General features: G+C 45.2%; 1 protein-coding gene across 2 annotated transcripts in view; it reads left to right on the top strand.

Moving 5' to 3' along the window:
- Positions 1-24161, top strand: part of KIF26A (kinesin family member 26A) — a 222636-nt gene that overhangs the window by 100564 nt on the left and 97911 nt on the right. For both annotated transcript variants that reach the window (XM_069734325.1, XM_069734333.1), the window contains exon 4: positions 13224-13384. In XM_069734325.1, the coding sequence (XP_069590426.1) occupies positions 13224-13384 (161 nt within the window). The remainder of the gene's footprint in view (positions 1-13223; positions 13385-24161) is intronic.

The following is a 24161-nucleotide window of genomic DNA, read 5'->3' as shown; positions in this document are numbered from 1 at the left end:
CCATCTCTGTCCAGCACTCTGACCCATCTGTGTCCAGCACTCTGCCTCATCTGTGTCCAGCACTCTGCCCCATCTGTGTCCAATCCTGCCCCATCTGTGTCCAGTACTCTGCCCCATCTGTTTCCAATCCTGCCTCATCTCTGTCCAGCACTCTGCCCCATCTGTGTCCAGCACTCTGCCCCATCTGTGTCCAATCCTGCCCCATCTGTGTCCAGCACTCTGCCCCATCTGTTTCCAATCCTGCCTCATCTGTGTCCAGCACTCTGCCCCATCTGTGTCCAGCACTCTGCCCCATCTGTGTCCAGCACTCTGCCCCATCTGTGTCCAGCACTCTGCCCCATCTGTGTCCAGCACTCTGCCCCATTTGTGTCCAGCACTCTGCCCCATCTGTGTCCAGCACCCTGCCCCATCTGTGTCCAGCACTCTGCCCCATCTGTGTCCAGCACTCTGCCCCATCTGTGTCCAATCCTGCCCCATCTGTGTCCAATCCTGCCCCATCTGTGTCCAATCCTGCCCCATCTGTGTCCAGCACTCTGCCCCATCTGTGTCCAATCCTGCCCCATCTATGTCCAGTACTCTGCCCCGTCTGTGTCCAATCCTGCCCCATCTGTGTCCAGCACTCTGCCCCATCTCTGTCCAGCACTCTGACCCATCTGTGTCCAGCACTCTGCCCCATCTGTGTCCAGCACTCTGCCCCATCTGTGTCCAGCACTCTGCCCCATCTGTGTCCAGCACTCTGCCCCATTTGTGTCCAGCACTCTGCCCCATCTGTGTCCAGCACTCTGCCCCATCTGTGTCCAGCACTCTGCCCCATCTCTGTCCAGCACTCTGCCCCATCTGTGTCCAATCCTGCCCCATCTGTGTCCAGTACTCTGCCCCGTCTGTGTCCAATCCTGCCCCGTCTGTGTCCAGCACTCTGCCCCATCTGTTTCCAATCCTGCCCCATCTATGTCCAGCACTCTGCCCCATCTATGTCCAGCACTCTGCCCCATCTGTGTCCAGCACTCTGCCCCATATGTGTCCAGCACTCTGCCCCATCTGTGTCCAGCACTCTGCCCCATTTGTGTCCAGCACTCTGCCCCATCTGTGTCCAGCACTCTGCCCCATCTGTGTCCAGCACTCTGCCCCATCTGTGTCCAGCACTCTGCCCCATCTGTGTCCAATCCTGCCCCATCTGTGTCCAATCCTGCCCCATCTGTGTCCAATCCTGCCCCATCTGTGTCCAGCACTCTGCCCCATCTGTGTCCAATCCTGCCCCATCTGTGTCCAGTACTCTGCCCCGTCTGTGTCCAATCCTGCCCCATCTGTGTCCAGCACTCTGCCCCATCTCTGTCCAGCACTCTGCCCCATCTGTGTCCAGCACACTGCCCCATCTGTGTCCAATCCTGCCCCATCTGTGTCCAGTACTCTGCCCCGTCTGTGTCCAATCCTGCCCCATCTGTGTCCAGCACTCTGCCCCATCTGTTTCCAATCCTGCCTCATCTCTGTCCAGCACTCTGCCCCATCTGTGTCCAGCACTCTGCCCCATCTGTGTCCAGCACTCTGCCCCATCTGTGTCCAGCACTCTGCCCCATCTGTGTCCAGCACTCTGCCCCATCTGTGTCCAGCACTCTGCCCCATCTGTGTCCAGCACTCTGCCCCATCTGTGTCCAGCACTCTGCCCCATCTGTGTCCAGCACTCTGCCCCATCTGTGTCCAATCCTGCCCCATCTCTGTCCAGCACTCTGCCCCATCTCTGTCCAGCACTCTGCCCCATCTCTGTCCAGCACTCTGCCCCATCTCTGTCCAGCACTCTGCCCCATCTCTGTCCAGCACTCTGCCCCATCTCTGTCCTGCACTCTGCCCCATCTCTGTCCAGCATTCTGCCCCATCTTTGTCCAGCACTCTGCCCCATCTCTGTCCAGCACTCTGCCCCATCTCTGTCCAGCACTCTGCCCCATGTCTGTCCAGCACTCTGCCCCATCTCTGCCCCATCTCTGTCCAGCACTCTGCCCCCTCTGTGTCCAGCTTTCTGCCCCCCATGTGTCCAGCTTTCTGCCCCCCATGTGTCCAGCATTCTTCCCCCCGTGTCCAGCTTTCTGCACCCCGTGTCCAGCTTTACTGCCCCCTCTGTATCCAGCTTTACTGCCCCCTCTGTGTCCAGCTTTACTGCTCCCTCTGTGTCCAGCTTTACTGCCCCCTCTGTGTCCAGCTTTACAGCCCCTTCTGTGTCCAGCTTTACTGCCCCCTCTGTGTCCAGCTTTCTGCCCCCCCCTGTGTCCAGCTTTACTGCCCCCTCTGTGTCCAGCTTTACTGCCCCCTCTGTATCCAGCTTTACTGCCCCCTCTGTGTCCAGCTTTACTGCCCCCTCTGTGTCCAGCTTTACTGCCCCCTCTGTGTCCAGCTTTACTGCCCCCTCTGTGTTCAGCTTTACTGCCCCCTCTGTGTCCAGCTTTCTGCCCCCCCTGTGTCCAGCTTTACTGCCCCCTGTGTCCAGCTTTACTGCCCCCTCTGTATCCAGCTTTACTGCCCCCTCTGTGTCCAGCTTTACTGCCCCCTGTGTGTCCAGCTTTACTGCCCCCTCTGTGTCCAGCTTTACTGCCCCCTCTATGTCCAGCTTTCTGCCCCCCCTGTGTCCAGCTTTACTGCCCCCTTTGTGTCCAGCTTTACTGCCCCCTCTGTGTCCAGCTTTACTGCCCCCTCTGTTTCCAGCTTTATTGCCCCCTCTGTGTCCAGCTTTACTGCCCCCTCTGTGTCCAGCTTTACGGCCCGATGCGGGCCCCCTCTGCTCACCGGGCCCCATACGCCAGTCACGGCTGTAATGCCCTGATGGCGGCCCTGGCGTCAAATCCTGAGCAAATCCTGAGCCATTCCTGACTGTGGAAACATACCCTTATAATTTACATATATTTTATTCTTCCTGCTACCTTAATTGTTCATACCAAGAATCGGTTGTCAGTTCTTCTGCGATTATTGTTGCTGTTTTTTTGTGTGTGTTTTTCCCCCCCCTCTTTTAATGTATTAACTTTTTAAGATATGTAGTTCACATTTACATATAAGTTCCTTTTTCTTCTTAGTGAGTTATATTGGTGCTAGTAACAAACACCCCTCCCATTTGTAAAAAGGGTTTATGAAGACATGGCTATTGTTCCAGTATGGATGTATATTTACCTGATGAAGGCTTTTTTCTAACCCGAAACGCGTTGTTTTTACTTGGCACATTTCAGAATAATTTTTTTTTTAAATAGGCCGATTTATCACGTTACAATTTTCGGGAGCGCCGGCACCAGACTGGATTTCTGTTTCTTTTTACATTTCCCCTGAATCCGGCGATGTTTTTCTTTTGTTCCTGCGCCTCTCCATTCCTGTGATATAAACTTCTCTTCCCTGTATGTTAATCTAGTCTTTATATCTAAGTGGGTGTGGTCCCCAAGTTTTTATGGTAGTAGTCTTGAGAACCACACCCAGTTGGACAACAAGACTTTATATACAGGGAAGAAAGGGCCATAGCTCAGGAACGGAGAAACGCAGGAACAAAAGAAAAACAGCGCCGGATTCAGGAGAGCAGCGGCATTTACACCAGGTAAGAAATTACATATTTATGGTGAGTGACAGATCCTCTTTAAAGTATAGGTTAAACGGTCCTATTATACAGTTATTTATACGATTGCTTCTGATACTAGTTAGGGCTATCTAGAACCAGAGAAAATTGATCAAACAAGTGACCATTGTAACTAATCCTGCACAACCTTTATAATTGGTAAATTTCTTCTTGGAAGATATACTTAATGGTCTACAGTTTTGTATATAGAAAGAGCCATGATAAAAGCAAATATCTATATAATGATTTCCAAACCTTTCTAACCGTCCCATATGAACGACATTACTGGCAAGATTCATGGGTTACATCTCTGTTATCATGCTGCATTTCTGATGTATTGTGCAATCCTCCATAGTGATGATCATAGAGAGATGATGGACCACCACCAAGAATACAAGTGTTTGATGGGAAGGAAATTCCTGGCTTTTTGCAGGTTTAGTGCATAATGTGGTAACCATATGTTTTATCGGTTCTCCGTAATCAGCATATAATGATCAGCACACGCTGCAACGCTGCTGAGAGAAATCCATTCGGGAATAGGTGTGACACGCACAACTAATGTCTTCCTTACCAGCGCTCAGCTGGGTACTAAAAGAAGAACAGTAGGCAGATATTCATTGGTGGTGAGCAAAGTTTTCTGGATATAAAGTTCTATGGAGAGCTGTAACTAACGTTGCAGAAGACTGTTGTTATGGGCTTGTTCACATGTTGCGTTTTTGCCCCTCTTTTTTACACCATGTCAATTCTTTGAGCTTTTTTCACCCATTCAAATGAATGGAGGGAAAAAAACTTATAAAAAAACACTTGTATTTTACGCAGTGTTTTTCCTGCCAACAGTCTAGTATTTGCCACTGATTTTTCTGCTGCAAATACTGAACATGAGCACATACGCTGTCTGCCACAAGCTCCTACCGCCATAGAATGTTAAAAGCACCAACTGTCATCTCTTATCTCAGTCCTTGGAAAATCTGTCCCCATGAGTAGAGCGTGAAAGATCAATCTAGGAGGAGAAAGAAGCAGAGTTTTCTGATAAGATGTAATTTACAAAGTTGCTTATTTTCCCGTATACGATTGATTTTTAAAATAAAAATTCTAACAATTACTCTTTAATTAATTGCCCAAAATGGAGCATAGAATATATTTCAATGAGGCACCTATTGCACAGTTCTTCACTATTTTCAATATATATATATATATATATATATATATATATATATATGTATTTTACATTTTTTGGCATTTTTTAAATCCATATTGCAACCTGCATTAAAAATAAAAGAAATAGAAATCTTGCGATTATCATACCGGCCACCAGGGCTATTCTACACTCATACTTCCTGTTCTGTCCAGAAATCCAACAGCACATTAGAGGACTCTGACCCTATCATATGTATTGATGCATCTAATGAGCATGTGTAAAGGCCATTATAAAGGGAAAGGAAGGAGAGTTCACCACCTAATCAGCATCTATCAATATGCCCCTTTAAATAGAACCTGTCACCTCTTCTCATGTCTCTTTTAGTAAATAATTCTATTACCCATAAAATAGGAATTGTAAATGTGGCACCCCAGAAGTTGGGGTACCATTGTAGTGCTGCCTTCCTCTCGGAGAGGGTAGTGCTATGCCTGGAAACAAGAGGGATCTCTTTGGCAGGAAAATCACACACGCAACACCTTCTGAATCCAGGCCATGAGGGGGAGCTCAAAACATGAGGGGAAGCTTCTCTGAGTAAAGATCCTGGTTTGGAGGAGGAGCGAGTTTAGTCTGGATCAGACAGTCTGGAGAGCAGACAGGAAAGGAGCAGAGGTGAGATTTCATGGCTCAAGGAGGCTACAAGTGGGCCTCTGAAGAGCCAAAGTGCAGAAACTGGGTACCGGGAGCCCGAGGCTAGAGTGGAACTGTAGGACACCTAGCAGAACCGGAGGGCACAGAACTACAGGTGTACTGCCCAAATTAAGCCTGTGGTACAGCAGCACCTTGGAGCCTGGAGTCACCGTGCAGAGACCCCAGAAGAAACGGCTCAAGCTGCCTACCATACAGGTACCTGTCCCAGGACAGGGGAAAGAACCAGGACCTTGTTAGGACATTATAGACAGCAAGTGACTATAGCGAGCACACAGTGGAAGGCTCCCAACCTGTCTTGCCAAGGGGATTCCACTTGTTTCCTGGCTGCCTGGACTCCTAATGTACCTATTGCCGATACCCTGGACTGCGGCCTGCCAACTACAGTAAACCAGGTAAAGACTTTACAACTTGTGTCTTTTACTCATTGACCGGCAAACACCATCATCACCATACACTCAAGGACCCCTTGGGACCCCGCTTCACCTGTGGGAGGTGTCACCATCAATGCTGCAACAACATCCCCCAAAGGACCCCTTTAAAGCAGCATCGGTCCCCCTGTTGACCGAACACCACAGGTGGCGTCACAACAGACTTATTCACAATTCCCCTTTAAAGACCATTCCCCTCTACAGTGAGTCCGAGGGCCACGGATCATGTCACAGCCACCGTGACATCCCTTTTCATAGCTGTCCGGACCCGATGCCAAGGTACCCTGCCCTGTTGGGCGACTAATAATCCCTTTTCTCAGATCTCTACATTGTGCTGCCTATATATAATCCCTTTTTCTTGGATTTGTACATTGTGCCGTCCATTTCTTATCCCTATTCTTGGATCTCTACATTGTGCCATCCATTTATAATCCCTTTTCTTGCATCTCTACATTGAGCCGTCCATTTATATTCCCTTTTCTCACATCTTTACATTGTGCCATCCATTTATAATCCCTTTTCTCGGATCCCTACATTGTGCAATCCATTTATAATCCCTTTTCCCGGATCTCTACATTGTGCCGTCCATTTATAATCCCTTTTATCGGATCCCTACATTGTGCCGTCCATTTATAATCCCTTTTCACGGATCTCTACATTGTGCCGTCCATTTATAATCCCTTTTCTCGGATCTCTACATTGTGCCGTCCATTTATAATCCCTTTTCTTGGATCTCTACATTGTGCCGTCCATTTATATTCCCTTTTCTCAGATCCCTACATTGTGCCGTCCATTTATAATCCCTTTTCTCGGATCTCTACATTGTGCCGTCCATTTCTTATCCCTATTCTTGGATCTCTACATTGTGCCATCCATTTATAATCCCTTTTCTTGCATCTCTACATTGAGCCATCCATTTATATTCCCTTTTCTCACATCTTTACATTGTGCCATCCATTTATAATCCCTTTTCTCGGATCCCTACATTGTGCAATCCATTTATAATCCCTTTTCCCGGATCTCTACATTGTGCCGTCCATTTATAATCCCTTTTATCGGATCCCTACATTGTGCCGTCCATTTATAATCCCTTTTCACAGATCTCTACATTGTGCCGTCCATTTATAATCCCTTTTCTTGGATCTCTACATTGTGCCGTCCATTTATATTCCCTTTTCTCAGATCCCTACATTGTGCCGTCCATTTATATTCCCTTTTCTCGGATCTCTACATTGTGCCGTCCATTTATATTCCCTTTTCTCGGATCTCTACATTGTGCCGTCCATTTATAGTCCCTTTTCTCGGATCTCTACATTGTGCCGTCCATTCATAATCCCATTTCTCAGATCCCTACATTGTGCCATCCATTTATATTCCCTTTTCTCGGATCTCTACATTGTGCCGTCCATTTATATTCCTTTTTCTTGGATCTCTACATTGTGCCGTCCATTTATAATCCCTTTTCTCGGATCTCTACATTGTGCCGTCCATTTATATTCCCTTTTCTCGGATCTCTACATTGTGCCGTCCATTTATAATCCCTTTTCTCGGATCTCTACATTGTGCCGTCCATTTATAGTCCCTTTTCTTAGATCCCTGCTTTGTGCTGTCCATCTGTTATTCCTCATGGAAATGTTTTGAATTAATAGACAACTAGGTTTTGCCATCGCCCCTTGTCAAAGGGGTGTGTCTCTACACACTGCACTTTCGAATCAGGGTTGCCGGTTTGGTGAAGTATTATGAAGAAGGGGAATGGTAACACCCAGTTGTCAATTTATTAAAAACATTTCAAGAAGGATTAACAAGAGGAAAATAATAAATATAGGGCTGTAAGACAATATTTTCCAGTCTATTGTTTTATAGTGATTTACTGACCTGTCTGAAGAGGTGACAGAAGTTCCTTTATCATCAGACATTCTCAGTCTTTTGGGAGGGGATGACAAATCATACCTTGGCTGCTGTGGTCTTACAAATATGGGCCATTATCTCCTCTCGCAAGTGATTAAACATTACTGATCCTACATTTCATTACACGTTCGTAAGAAATTGATGTGTTATTGGCTTTCGAATCACATGACTGAACAAGTTTTCCGTGTACCCAGAAATGCTTCCTAGCAGTCAAGCCAAGTCCTGTTCTCGCCGGCCCAGCCATCCATTACTAATGAAGTCATTTTAAAGCACAATGGGATATATAGATTTTCTTTAAGTGCATTATTCACTTGCTTTGTTTTTAACTTGGCTGTCCGCTTGGGCATCAATCTTTTGTGACTGTCGACTGCCCACAAATTACGGTAGCACATCTTGCTCTCGTTAATTTTTCATCCGATGGTGGTTTTGTGGAGTAGTAGATGTGTGTGAAGGGAGTGGATGGGAGCATGAAAGGGCAGGCTACGGGCTGTGTATAACTGGATGAGGACAAATGTGTATACATAGCATTCGTTAGGATGCGTTGGTCTCCAAGCCATTTTTCAAAGTGGATAATGGGGAAGGTACATACTCACTAGTGAAAGGGGATGTATCGGAGCAGGCCGTGTGATTTATAGCATCGGCTTCAATGCCATTTAACTGGTGATTGGTGAAGTTTCTTGTTGTTCCTTTACTGCGGCCACCATGGCTCAAAGAGATTTCTTATAGTCAAAATCACAATTGTTGCCAGTGTAATGTAATATAAGATGACTAGACTCTTGGTACCCAATGAGATTTTGAAAATGGCTTGCCATAAAGATGCCATTTTGTAATCAGGTGTAAATGTGATCTGTTTACTGAGGATGTCAGGAACTATGATTAGACAACCCCTTTTAAGAGGATTTGTCACTTGCCATGAATAGGTCATTTTTTTAATGCCGCTTTTTGCTCGAATTTGACAATGTTTTTCTTTTGTTCCTGCGTCTCTCCTTTGCTGAGATATGGTCCAACACAGTAATCAAGTCTTTATAAGCAAATAGGTGTGATCTCCCCCAAAGAGAAGAGTTGATTATCACGCCCACTAGGCTGATAAGACTAGATTTGTATATAGGGAAGATGTGGCCATATCTCAATAAACGGAGAGGCGCAGGAATAAAAGAAAAACATCGCCGGATTCAGTAGAACAGTGATTTTTACACCAGGTTAAATTACATATTTACAGCAAGTGCAAATCCCATTTAACTTCCAAAAGCAGGTGAAAAATCTACTGATAGGTTGGTGTCACGAGCAATCATTTTACACACCTATCACTTTTCAGGTTTGATTCCTTGTGTCGTGATCCTACTCTTTAGGTCATACACTGGACATCTGTAGGGTTAATAAACTTAATGGGGTTAGATGGTAAATGTCTGATCAATGGGATTCCCACTGCTGGGATGTCCACCAACTAACATGGGTCCCGTTTCTAAAATTAAATGGAGCAGTGGTCACATATGGAAACTATCAATGTCTATAGGACTGGTGGAAATAGCCAAGCACAATTTCTTAGACTTTGAATGAATGGTTGGTCTCGTATGTAACCATTCAGATGGGAACCTGTTAGCATGATGGGTGATCTGTGGGGGCTCTCAGTAGAGGGAGCCTTAATGGTTAGACATTTATCCAGGGCCGTATTTAGAGTTTCTGCTGCCCTAGGCACTTTTAGTGCTGCCTCCCCCATTGGTGACTATGACACTATCCGCAGTGACTTTGGCAACAATCGCTGATGTGAAAGTCGCCTTTTGCAGCAGATCGGGCAGTTTTTCTGCATCTGCTGCGTAATGGATCACTTACGGCAACACTGCGTTTGGTTTCATTCATTCCCTATGGGATTTGCGGTACTTGCTGTGATCTGGGAAATGCGGTACCATACCTCCCAACTTTTGAAGAAGGGAAAAAGGTGCAAAGGTTGCGGCGCACGTAGTGCGCCGTGGCAAATTTTGGGCCACGCCTCTGACCACACCCATTTCACAACTAATCACACCCATATCCAAGTCCCAACCACACCCATTCAGCACTGCTGATCACACTGTTTCATATACAATAATTAAAACCAAAAAAATATGGCCACGCAGTGCTCCATACTGTATAATGGCTACGCAGTGCTCCACATACTGTATAATGGCCCTACATGATGCTCCATACTGTATAATGACCTCACATGATGCTCAATACTGTATAATGGCCGCACATGATGCTCAATACTGTATAATGGCCCTACATGATGCTCCATACTGTATAATGACCTCACATGATGCTCAATACTGTATAATGGCCGCACATGATGCTCAATACTGTATAATGGCCCTACATGATGCTCAATACTGTATAATGGCCCTACATGATGCTCCATACTGTATAATGGCCACACATGATGCTCCACACTGTATAATGGCCACACATGATGCTCAATACTGTATAATGACCGCACATGATGCTCAATACTGTATAATGGCCCCACATGATGCTCAATACTGTATAATGGCCGCACATGATTATCCATACTGTATAATGACCGCACATGATGCTCCATACTGTATAATGGCCGCACATGATGCTCCATACTGTATAATGGCCATACATGATGCTCCATACTGTATAATGACCGCACATGATGCTCCATACTGTATAATGACCTCACATGATGCTCCATACTGTATAATGGCCACACATGATGCTCCATACTGTATAATGGCCACACATGATGCTCCATACTGTACAATGACCGCACATGATGCTCCATACTGTATAATGGCCACACATGATGCTCCATACTGTATAATGGCCACACATGATGCTCCATACTGTACAATGACCGCACATGATGCTCCATACTGTATAATGGCCACACATGATGCTCCATACTGTATAATGGCCGCACATGATGCTCCATACTGTATAATGGCTACACATGATGCTCCATACTGTATAATGGGCACACATGATGCTCCATACTGTATAATGGGCACACATGATGCTCCATACTGTATAATAGCCAGCCACACATGATGCTCAATACTGTATAATGGCCACATATGATGCTCCATACTGTATAATAACCGCACATGATGCTCCATACTGTATAATGGCCACACATGATGCTCAATACTGTATAATGGCCACACAGTGCTCCATACTGTATAATGGGCACACATGATGCTCCATACTGTATGATGGCCACACAGTGCTCCATACTGTATAAAGACCACACATGATGCTCAATACTGTATAATGGCCACATATGATGCTCCATGCATACTGTATAATGGCCACACATGATGCTCCATACTGTATGATGGCCACACATGATGCTCCATACTGTATGATGGCCACACATGATGCTCCATACTGTATGATGGCCACATATGATGCTCAATACTGTATAATGACCACATATAATGCTCCATGCATACTGTATAATGGCCAACCCCCCCCCTCCCATCATGTATGCATGGCTCATCTCCCCCTCCCTGTATGCATAGGTGGCTCATCTTCCCCTCCCCTGTATGCGTGGCTCATCTCCCCCTCCCTGTATGCATGGGTGGCTCAGGCACTGGCTCATCTCCCATCCCCCCCTTGTATGCGTGGCCCATCTCCCCCTCCCTGTATGCATGGGTGGCTCAGCACTGGCCCATCCCCCCTATGCGTGGCTCATCTCCCCCCCCCATGCGTGGCTCATCTCCCCCTCCCTGCTGTATGTATGCAGCATGGGTGGCGCATGGGTGGCTCAGCACTGGCTCATCCCAACCCCCCCCCTATGCGTGCACTGGCTCATCTCCCATCCCATCCCCCCGGGCCGGCCCCGGGCCCCGCCGTATGCTTGGCTGGCTCGTCATCACCCCCCCTGGCCCCTGCCCTGGGCCTGGCCGCGTGGGGGTGGCTCCATCATCGGCTCCCCGACGCGACGCTCCCATCTTGTATGGCTCGTCGGCTCCCCGTCCACCACAGTCCTCCTTTATCCTCCCCGGCTCCCCCTGTCCTCCCTGGCGCTGTCATCATTAAGTTACCTCACTGTACACCGCGGACCGCAGCCGCGCAGAAGAACGGAATCCAGGCTCCACCACCTCTGTGCTCTGTCCCACTCCCTGCGCAGCAATGTCCCTATTTTGCCCCACCCCCTTATCCCCCCCCGGCGCCACCGCTGATGACTCCTTGCTGGCCCAGCCCCCCCCCTTGAAGACATGCGGACAGTATTGTTGACTATGACATACTCACCCCACCTGCTCCAGCGGTGCCGGCTGGTCTGCTCTCAGCGACTGCAACTCGCCCTGTGAGCGCCGCGGTCAGATGGTGCCGCCTGATTAAGGTGATGAATATGCGGGGCCAGACCGGACTTTAGAATAATAATAATAATAAAAAAAAAAAAAAAACCTGCTCAGGTGCAGCCCCCCCTGCATTGCCCCGCCCTAGGCACGTGCCCTTGAGTGCCTAGTGGCAAATACGGCCCTGCATTTATCATCTATCATGTAGATGGATGATGAATGTTTCCGATTCCACTGCTTTAAAGGTTTTTTCAGTGGAAGGGGGTGCACGGAGTAGTGAGACCACCCCCCTTTTTAACCAGTTTCATATGGTGATCCTTAGAGAACCCTTCATTTTATCGATTTCAGAATAGGACAACATTTAATACAACCACCATATAAAGCAGTGGCTCTCCAGCGATTTCACTGTTGATTATATCAGTCGCTTTCATTCTTCTAAAGGCTCCCATACACATAAACTAATGTGGGCCGTCCCGCTGATATCGACAGGTTCGCTCAACAGTCTAATATATACAAGAGTGCTGGTTGGGAAGATGTTTATCTCGCACGGCCGATTTAGGACTGACAATCTCTCCAGGGGATAAGTTGCTGACAGAGGTGTCTGTAGGTGGCTTTCTCATGGAGAACATCCTACTGCCAAGGGTAAACTCAATTGGTAATTTATTAATTTATTTTCAAAAGGAACAGAAAATGCTAGTCTCCATTTCTTCTATGGCGCTAACATTTTGCAGTGCAGTCCACAGATTATTTTTACTATTGTCGTTCCATATAGAATTACTTTGAAGAAATAGCAGCTTTGCCACCTGTCGATTTTGCCTTGTGTATCATTCATACAAGTAGGATAATTTCTGACAGTCCTAACTGAACCAGATAAAAGGTTGCACGAGGAACAAAATATCACTGCTTATCATGTCCCATATTTTTCTATGCCTGTCAAAATGTGTCACTACGCAGTGCCCATAACAAAAGGTGCCGGCACTTCTGTGCTTGTCATGTGTGGTTTGCAGTCGTACTTACGACGCAGCACAACAAAGCATGGGGTTGTCCTCCCTCATTATGTGTCTTCTCCATAATGTCACTGTATAAGCCTCTACAAGAAAATCCAGGCAGACAGATGGCTTGTACTCTTTTCATTCCTGTATTTTCTATCTTGTTTGTCGTAGCCTGACTCTACAACCGTAGACGGGGGAAGGGAGGACCCGAGCGTGGACAATTCTTCAGGGGAAAACATCAGTGAGCAGAGTTTCGCCGACCAGTCACAGAGATTTGAACCAGCCGCTGTTGTGTCTTCGGGGACATCGGCTGCAGCTTCCTTCTTCATCAGGTACATCAAAATTTCATGTACAGATCCAGGATATTCTCAGACAGAAAAAAAGCAACCAGTACATATCAGCAAGAGCGTGGAAATGTATAACACAACCCTATAAATGCACTTACTCCATATCTGAGTTAATAAAGCTGATACAATGCTGTGGTGCCCCTTTAACACATCAGGATTTTTTTGCTATGCCGCCAGATCCGTTTTTTTCTCATAGACTTGTATTAACAACGGATGGCCTCGCGTTTCATCCGTCGTTCGCCGGATCCGCCAAAAATTGTTGATCCGGTGGCCGGAGATGACGGACAAAGTAACGTTTTTTGTCTACATCAAAAAAATGGACAGCGACGGATCTGTTGCCGTCCGTCGTTTGCTAGAATGGAAGCCTATGAGCGCCGGATTCGTCAAATGACGGAATCCGTCGATAAATTACGTTTTCTTTAACTGAGCACGCTCCGATTTTTTTAGGATCCTTTCCAGCCCCCCTAGTCAGATCCGTCGAAAAAACGGATCCGTCGCATCAGCAGTACACTTGTTTTCACACAGGTGCCCTCAACCAATTTACAGTGGGGTGTGTAGTACCTAAAATGTTTCAATTGCTGTTTACAGCACAAAAAATGGGACATAGTTCAAATTAAATAGGGACTTGATACTTGAATACCTTGCTCTTAAACTATTACTTAATGGATACTAGCTCATATCCTCTTATTTAGAAGCACTTATTATTTTCCATATATTTATTAAAGATCCTAATGGTGATTTACACCTCTCATTTTCAGATCATATGGTATAAAGTGCTTTTAGTGCTTTGGCATTGGTTCATCAAGTAGTTACAATGGGTAGGAAATTGGAGGAGTCATATGTGTGACCCCCCATATTCACTCTAAACCCCTAAATTCATTATATGGGTACATAGGAAAAACAACTGGGTTGATGTCTCTCCCAGTATGTCAATTTGCAGCATAAAGTAAACAGTGCTCCTTGTGTTCACCATATGAATAGGATGGTCTATAGGATCATATTTATACTTTCACTTAGTAGGTGAGCACAAAATAATTCATTAAGACACTAATATTTGTCTAAGGTATCAAAATAGGAAAAAAGGTTAGTCTCACCCAATTGGCCCCGGGGATACCCCAAATTCAGCGCTATGCCAATAATGTAAAAAGGTTGTGTCAAACCTTAATCTGTCTTAATCCTAGGGAGACGGAAGACAGACTAAGGCTTGACACCACCTTTTTACATCATTGGCATAGCGCTGAACTTGGAGTATTCCCGGGCCAATTGGGTGAGATCAAGCTTTTTTTCTATTTTGATACCTTAGACAAATATTGGTGTCTTAATTCAGACTATGTGCCATTTTTGGTGCTGCAAATAGCAATTTAGACATTTTAGGTACTACACACCCCACTGTCAATTGGTTTAGGGCACCTGTGTGAAAACGTGTGTTCGGTTTGTAATTTTTTTGTGTGCATTTTTTTCGTCATTAAAAGTTACATTTTCAAATCCCCATCCCTGCTATATCAGTAACTAGTTTGATGGTTTGGATATAATTACCTGCGGTATAATATTCTCCCCATAAGTCCCCCCCATCTGTGGCCATATTTTGAATAAAGTGACGTTTTGCTGAGGGTCAACACTTTTTCTCTAAAAAGATTGATCTCACCCATCAGCTATGAAGCCTGTGGATTTTCAGCCATGTAATATGTTGGCGAGCTAAGACCACCAGTGTGAATGACTCACTTATTTAATAGCTGTCTGTTCTGGATCATAGACGAGTCCCAAATGGAAGAGCCCCCTTCTATAACCTCAAGATGCCCTACTACCAGAATTATAATTATAGTTGCACTCGCAGCCAAGTCCTGTAGCCTAGGGGGTGAAAGAACTCAAAAGGTCCCTTTTCCTATACGAGAAGACCAATACTATTAGAGGCCCTGTTGAACATTTTGCATTGAGGCCTACAAGCTTTACGTTACACCCCTGTCCATCAAAGCATATAGAAGGGGTTTAACTAGAACGATCAGTACTTTAGGCTACAACCTGGCTGTTATAGTATCAATGCAGGAGTACAGACTTCGGGGCTTACATTATGATGATCCTTTTAGAAAAGAAAGATCTGTTAAAGAAAATAAAAATCGAGCCATCTCCAAGAGCAAAAGCTTTTTTTTTCCAATATGTCAAGTCTCATAAAAGGGCTGCTTCAGATAATTCTTGCTTTTAGCGTCTATCTGCTGTTTGTTTTCTTCGAGATAGATTGTCTGAAACTTCAGACTCCGCATGTTTGGTATGCTGCGGGCGCCTGCTTGGCTTGCACAATTGAGACATACATCTGAAGCTCAGATAGATTAATATGACAGAACCACATTTACTCCCTAACTGGCTGTGGATTAAAGCATCTCATTATTTACTAATGAACAATAATGTTATACATAATCTATGGGTCGCCATCCTATCACCGGCTCCTGATGGCTCACTGGTAGGCATTTCTTGGTCATTATATTGGCCATAAATACAGTCAATAATTGAGCTTAGTCATAGACTAGACACCTTATCGGCCCCAGGCATGGAGAAGCAGCTTGGAAATATTCATTGTGCTGATTGTGTTGTGACTAAGCATATGATTAAGGTATTGAGCCAATATGCCCCTAATGAAACACACAGCTATATGCATTAATATTATGGAAAACCGCTAAGTGACTAATATGTTTTGTTCAAGGCATCTCAGCCTTCAATTAGTTTCTATAAATTGTGTCCGTTGATTCATGGCCAAATTTGGTTTCTTCTGCTCAAAAGGTGTCAATGCTCTTTTTGTGAAATTTCCTACTTGTTTAGATAGGCAATAAGTAATTTCTAGAAAATAATGATCGCGTTTGACCAAACTTCCAAGATGATAGAATTAATACAAACAGATACACTTATGGGCCCACCCACATATGACTATATTATTACAAAATGTAAAATACAGCAATATAGTGATTGCCCAAAGTGCACTGTGAAGTGGAGTGGAGACCACTCAAAACAAGACGACAAGAAGGAAAACCCTGAAATGGTGGACTATCATAAAATACTGGACAAGAAATATTTTTAAAAAATTGCCTTTATTAAACATATAGTGGCAAACAATAGTACTGTATAAAAACCATGGGCACGTATCAGGACAGTGTTGTATAAAAATATATTTAAGAAAATATTTTTATAAATATATATGGGCCTAATATAAAAAGTAGCGGACCAGAAGGGAAAACAATGTAGATGAATTAAAATATATTTTTGATTATTGATCACAATATAAAAATGTAATAATTAAAATATATATGCGATCACATAAAACAGCACCCAAAAACAATAACATATAGGGAAAAATTACACATAAAATAAATAGAAAAAATGTGCAAAAGAAATCGGTGAAAATAGCTACAAATAAATAATGTTGACAAAAATAATTGTATCTATAATTAAACAAGTTAGTGAGGAGATTAGTGATAAAACAGGATAAATAATCATAATCAATCTGTGAAGAAATCAGACCCCCAAAGAGGCAAAAAATTTGTAACAGTGTCCAAATTAAAAATGCAATTAAAGTATTTTAAAAGCAGTGCGTCAAATGCAAGGAGAGGGACATATAGGAATATAAGGTGCAAAGTGCCGCGTGTCAAATGCAAAGAAAAGGACTTATAAGAGTATAAAGTGCAGGGTGCCAATATAACGATAAAAAAGGGGCTGTATACCTTTAAGGTCCGCTAGGTCCAGATAACACGCACACCCCGATGTGCGCTTCGGAAATAAATTCCTTCGTCAGGGAAGATGACAAATGACAAACTTAGGCTTCATGTGATCCATGTATATGTCCAAACTCCCATGAAAAAATTCGATTTTGGACTTTTGTCCTAAATTGTCCCAGGAAAGAACGTGACATTGGGGTTTTTATCTAATATGAGTATATGTACATGGTAGAAACTTGATTCCAGCTCACCCAGTTGCTCTATGCTCATCCACCTGGGGCTCAGACACCGGCCTCGCCCTGGCCTCACATCAAGGAAAATAGAAAAAAATTGGAGTCCGGCTCAACAGGACTGGATTTTCCTTTTCTTTTTAAAAGAAATTATAGTGCATACAAAAGAAAAATGTACATGGTCGACATGTCGACCATGTACATTTTTCTTTTGTATGCACTATAATTTCTTTTGAAAAAGAAAAGGAAAATCCAGTCCTGTTGAGCTGGACTCCAATATGTACATGGTATAGAGACAGGCTTTATGGATGCTTTGAGGCTACAGCTTATGGAGGACCCATTTTACCTCATGAACTTTGGAACAGCTGCCCTTTATAAGCATAGACTCAGATGTGTAACGTGAAGTTCCTGGTTCACCATGCAAGATTTGTGCCCTTTATTTCACTGCCTTTTGAGTCGCTTTGGCTACAGGGTGTTGCAATTGATATTTTTGTACATTCTCCAGCTTGAAAACAAAGAAGGTTGAATATAGGCTGTTATGACCTTGTGGTTAGGAGCACCCGGACTGACCTGATAGTTAAACCTCATACAGGACGAGCTCTGGGATGTGGGAGCTCTGCTGACCGCAAGCCCTAATCCTATTACACACACTAGAAATAGCCGTGGAGCGCTCCTGACCAGACCTAGGCGCCTCGTCACAGCCTAAGAACTATCTAGCCCTAGAGAAAGAAAATAAAGCCTACTTTGCCTCAGAGAAATTCCCCAAAGGTAAAGGAAGCCCCCCACATATATTGACTGTGAGTAAAGATGAAAGTCACAAACGCAGAAATGAAACAGGTTTCAGCAAAGGGAGGCCAGACTTACTAAATAGACAGAGGATAGGAAAGGTAACTTTGCGATCAGCACAAAAACCTACAAAAGACCACGCAGAGTGTGCAAAAAGGACCTCCGCACCGACTCACGGTGCGGAGGGGCCACTCTGCATCCCAGAGCTTCCAGCTAGCAAGACAAAATCATGATAACCAGCTGGACAATAAAACAGTGAACAAATAATGACTATCAGGAACTTAGCTTCTGCAGGAGAAGGCAGGTCACCAGAGAGATCCAGGAGCAAACTGAACCAATGCAAAAACATTGACAGCTGGCATGGAGTAACGATCTGAGAGGAGTTAAATAGAGCAGCCAACCAAAGGATAAACCACGTCACCTGTGTAAGGAACCTCAGAAGCAGCAGCTTCACTCATAGCCACCAGAGGGAGCCCATAGACAGAACTCGCCGAAGTACCATTCACAACCACAGGAGGGAGTTCGACAACAGAATTCACAACAGTACCCCCCCCCTTGAAGAGGGGTCACCGAACCCTCACCAGAGCCCCCAGGCCGATCAGGATGAGCCAAATGAAAGGCACGAACAAGATCGGCAGCATGAACATCAGAGGCAAAAACCCAGGAATTATCTTCCTGACCATAACCCTTCCACTTGACCAGGTACTGGAGTTTCCGTCTCGAAACACGAGAATCCAAAATATTCTCCACCACATACTCCAACTCCCCCTCGACCAACACCGGGGCAGGAGGATCAACAGAGGGAACCATAGGCGCCACGTATCTCCGCAACAACGACCTATGGAACACATTATGGATGGCAAAAGAAGCTGGAAGGTCCAAACAAAATGACACAGGATTAAGAACTTCAGAAATCTTATATGGCCCAATGAAACGAGGCTTAAACTTAGGAGAGGAAACCTTCATAGGAACGTGACGAGATGACAACCAAACCAAATCCCCAACACGAAGTCGGGGACCAACTCAACGCCGGCAGTTAGCGAAACGTTGAGCCTTCTCCTGGGACAATGTCAAATTGTCCACCACATGAGTCCAAATCTGCTCCAACCTGTCCACCACCGCATCCACACCAGGACAGTCCGAAGGCTCAACCTGCCCTGAAGAGAAACGAGGATGGAAACCAGAATTACAGAAAAAAGGAGAAACTAAAGTAGCCGAGCTGGCCCGATTATTAAGGGCGAACTCAGCCAAAGGCAAGAAGGACACCCAATCATCCTGAAAGACCAAAATGTCATCCAAATATACAATCATGAATCTATCCAGGTACTCTCGGAAGATGTCATGCATAAAGGACTGAAACACAGATGGAGCATTAGAAAGCCCGAATGGCATACCCAGGTACTCAAAATGGCCCTCGGGCGTATTAAATGCCGTTTTCCATTCATCACCCTGTTTAATTCGCACAAGATTATACGCACCACGAAGATCTATCTTGGTGAACCAACTAGCCCCCTTAATCCGAGCAAATAAATCAGACAGCAGCGGCAAAGGATACTGAAATTTGACTGTAATCTTAATAAGAAGGCGGTAATCAATACAAGGTCTCAAAGAACCATCCTTCTTGGCCACAAAAAAGAACCCTGCTCCCAATGGTGACGACGACGGACGAATATGACCCTTCTCCAAGGATTCCTTTATATAGCTCCGCATAGGAAACTTACTACCAGGAATCAAATTAATAGCACAGTCGCAATCCCTATGAGGAGGTAGGGCACCAGATTTGGGCTCTTCAAATACATCCCGGTAATCTGATAAAAACTCAGGGACTTCAGAAGGAGTGGAAGGCGAAATTGACAGCAATGGAACATCACCATGTACCCCCTGACAACCCCAGCTGGACACAGACATAGATTTCCAATCCAACACTGGATTATGGACCTGTAGCCATGGCAACCCCAAAACGACCACATCATGCAGATTATGCAACACCAAAAAGCGAATATCCTCCTGATGTGCAGGAGCCATGCACATGGTCAATTGAGTCCAGTACTGAGGCTTATTCTTAGCCAAAGGCGTAGCATCAATTCCTCTCAATGAAATAGGATACTGCAAGGGCTCCAAGAAAAAACCACAGCGCCTGGCAAACTCCAAGTCCATCAAATTCAGGGCAGCGCCTGAATCCACAAATGCCATTACAGAATAGGATGACAGAGAGCAAATCAGAGTAACGAACAAAAGAAATTTAGACTGCACCGTACCAATGATGGCAGACCTAGCGAACCGCTTAATGCGCTTAGGACAATCGGAGATGGCATGAGTGGATTCACCACAGTAAAAACACAGCCCATTCCGACGTCTGTGTTCTTGCCGTTCAGCTCTGGTCAAAGTCCTATCACACTGCATAGGCTCAGGCCTATGCTCAGAGAATACCGCCAGATGGTGCACAGCTTTGCGCTCACGCATGCGCCGATCGATCTGAATGGCCAAAGACATAGACTCATTCAGACCAGCAAGCGTGGGAAATCCCACCATGACATCCTTAAAGGCTTTAGAAAGACCCTTTCTGAAAATTGCCGCCAGGGCACATTCATTCCACTGAGTAAGCACAGACCACTTTTGTAAACTTCTGACAGTACACCTCCGCTTCATCCTGACCCTGACACAAAGCCAGCAAGATTTTCTCTGCCTGATCCACTGAATTTGGTTCATCATAAAGCAATCGAAGCGCCAGAAAAAACGCATCAACATCACGCAATGCAGGATCTCCTGGCGCAAGGGAAAATGCCCAGTCTTGAGGGTCACCACGCAACAAAGAAATAATGATTTTTACCTGTTGAACGGGGTCACCAGAGGAGCGGGGTTTCAAAGCTAGAAACAGTTTACAATTATTTTTGAAATTCAAAAACCTAGATCTATCCCCAGAAAATAAGTCAGGAATAAGAATTCTAGGCTCTAACATAGGATTCTGAACCACAAAATCTTGAATGTTTTGTACCCTTGCAGTGAGATGATCCACACAAGAGGACAGACCTTGAATGTCCATATCTACACCTGTGTCCTGAACCACACAAAGGTCTAGGGGAAAAGAAAGACAAAACACAGTGCAAAGAAAAAAAAATGGTCTCAGAAGTTCTGTTATCCCTCTATTGAGATGCATTAATACTTTGGGCCAGCTGTACTGTTATGACCTGGTGGTTAGGAGCACCCGGACTGACCTGATAGTTAAAGCTCATACAGGACGACCTCTGGGATGTGAAAGCTCTGCTGACCGCAAGCCCTAATCCTATCACACACGCTAGAAATAGCCGTGGAGCGCTCCTGACCAGACCTAGGCGCCTCGTCACAGCCTAAGAACTATCTAGCCCTAGAGAAAGAAAATAAAGCCTACCTTGCCTCAGAGAAATTCCCCAAAGGTAAAGGAAGCCCCCCCACATATATTGACTGTGAGTAAAGATGAAAGTCACAAACGCAGAAATGAAACAGGTTTCAGCAAAGGGAGGCCAGACTTACTAAATAGACAGAGGATAGGAAAGGTAACTTTGCGATCAGCACAAAAACCTACAAAAGACCACGCAGAGTGTGCAAAAAGGACCTCCGCACCGACTCACGGTGCGGAGGGGCCACTCTGCATCCCAGAGCTTCCAGCTAGCAAGACAAAATCATAATAACCAGCTGGACAAGAAAACAGTGAACAAATAATGACTATCAGGAACTTAGCTTCTGCAGGAGAAGGCAGGTCACCAGAGAGATCCAGGAGCGAACTGAACCAATGCAAAAACATTGACAGCTGGCATGGAGTAACGATCTGAGAGGAGTTAAATAGAGCAGCCAACCAAAGGATAAACCACGTCACCTGTGTAAGGAACCTCAGAAGCAGCAGCTTCACTCATAGCCACCAGAGGGAGCCCATAGACAGAACTCGCCGAAGTACCATTCACGACCACTGGAGGGAGTTCGACAACAGAATTCACAACAATAGGCCATAGGTAGGGGCCTATGTGAGGAAGGCATAACTGGGGCTTATGCCCTGGGTGTTAATGAGTGCCAACAAACCACTTTGACTTGACCAGTGTATTGAGATGCCGGGCTAAAGCAGTGACCTAAAACTTAGCCCCAAGTGAAGTAAAGCCTAATTACAGCTCTGGATATGAAAAAAAAGGAGTAATTGGGCACGGCCCAGTCTTCTGCACAACATAGGGGCCCCATACATAGTAGATGGCTGTACGGCCGACAACCTTTTTTCCAGACTCCTCCATACACATGAGACTCTGCCAAGCGATCTTGGGATCTCTAGGAGAGAGCCACTGGCAGACTTCTCTGGTGGTGGCCTATCTCACTGAGAACAAAAGGATTGTCTGTCCGAAATCAGGCAAGCTGAATCCTTATCTCCCCAATCATCTGTTGGGGCAGACTCAGAAGGCCCCCATATATATTAGACTGTCGATGGGTTCAGTCGATGTTTGTCTAATTTGTATGGGGGCCTTAACAGTTGAAATTGAATCAGTTTATGGATTCTCTGTTATTGCAAAAAATACTACAGAATGTGTTTTCTAATACACAATTTCCTACTTTTCATTACAAAATATGTACTGTATATGAATATTTTAGTTAGGCCTGATTCTTCTTGATTTAAGTTTTTAATATTGTTTTGTCTTATGACCTTTGGACATTTCTTTAGAAACTGAAGCTATAGAAATATTTATATCCACATCATTTAAAGAACGTCTAATCAAAGAATGCCTGGACCATGGTACTGCCATGTTAGGATATTATTTAGGAAGAGGTTCTTGCTTTTAACTACCTACAAGTATATAATATGGACCCATAGAGTTTATGTATGCATACTTTGCTGTGTGCATGAGCCCTTGCGTAAAGGGCAGGAAGCACCAGCGGAGAAGCGGGGATAGTGGCAGACAGATGGATTAGTTGAGCAGCAGAGATTAGAAGAGATTTGAGGGGTCAAAGAATGTTAGAAGGGAGGCCTCAGAGCAGGAGGTTGCAGTAGTAGAGGTGGGAAATGATGAGGGCACGGACCAGAGTTTTTGCAGATACTTGATTAAGGAATGTACAGATTCGGGAAATATTTTTGAGTTGCAGTCGGCGGCAGGCAGTGGAAAGGGCTTGTATATGTGGTTTGAAGGCGATATCAGAGTCCAGAGTTATGCCGAGGCAGCGAGCTTGCGGGATTGGAGAGAGTAAGCAGCCATTGACTTTGATGAATAGGTCTGTTGGGGGTGGCGAGGGTGAGATGGGAAAAGATGATGAATTCTGTTTTGTCGAAGTTAAGTTTTAGAAATCTAGCAGAGAAGAAGGATGAAATAGTGGACAGACATTGTGAGATTCTGGTTATTAAGGAGGTGATATCGGGTCCAGATAGGTAGATCTGTGTGTTATCAGCATAGAGGTGATACTGAAAGTGGAGGGACTCTATGAGCTGTCCCAGGTTGAAGGTGTAAATGAAGAAGAGTAGGGGCCCTAGAACTGAACCTTTGGGGACACCGACAAATAGGGAGTGAGATGAGGAGGTGGTGTGTGAGTGACAGACACTGAATGTCCGGTCTGTTAGGTATGACGAGATCCAGGATAGGGCCAAGTCTGTGATGCCAAGAGATGAGAGTGTCTGTAGTAATAGGGAATGGTCCACTGTGTCAAAAGCAGAGGACAGGTCCAGAAGAAGGACAGAGTAGTGTCGCCTGGATTTGGCAGTTGGTAGGTCATTGGTGACTTTAGTCAGGGCAGTTTCAGTAGAGTGATGCGGCCAGAAACCAGATTGCAGGGGGTGAAGGAGGGAGCAGGAGGATTGGTGGGAGGAAAGTTCAAGATGGATGTGTTGTTCCAGTAATTTTAAGGCATAGGGGAGAAGTGATGTGGGGCGATAATTAGACACAGAGGATACGTCAAGGGAGTCCTTTTTTAAGATGGGTGTGATCAAGACATATTTGAAAAACGAAGGGAAAACACCAGTTGTTAGTGACAGGTTGAAGAAGTGGGTTAGGGTTGGAATGAAGACTGTGGTGAGGTTTGGGATAAGGTGTGACGGTATCT

The sequence above is a fragment of the Ranitomeya imitator genome, chromosome 1, assembly GCF_032444005.1.
Source record: "Ranitomeya imitator isolate aRanImi1 chromosome 1, aRanImi1.pri, whole genome shotgun sequence".
NCBI classification, from domain to species: domain Eukaryota; kingdom Metazoa; phylum Chordata; class Amphibia; order Anura; family Dendrobatidae; genus Ranitomeya; species Ranitomeya imitator.
The sequence above is the reverse complement of the archived record's forward strand: the minus strand, read 5'-3'. Positions and strand labels throughout refer to the sequence as shown.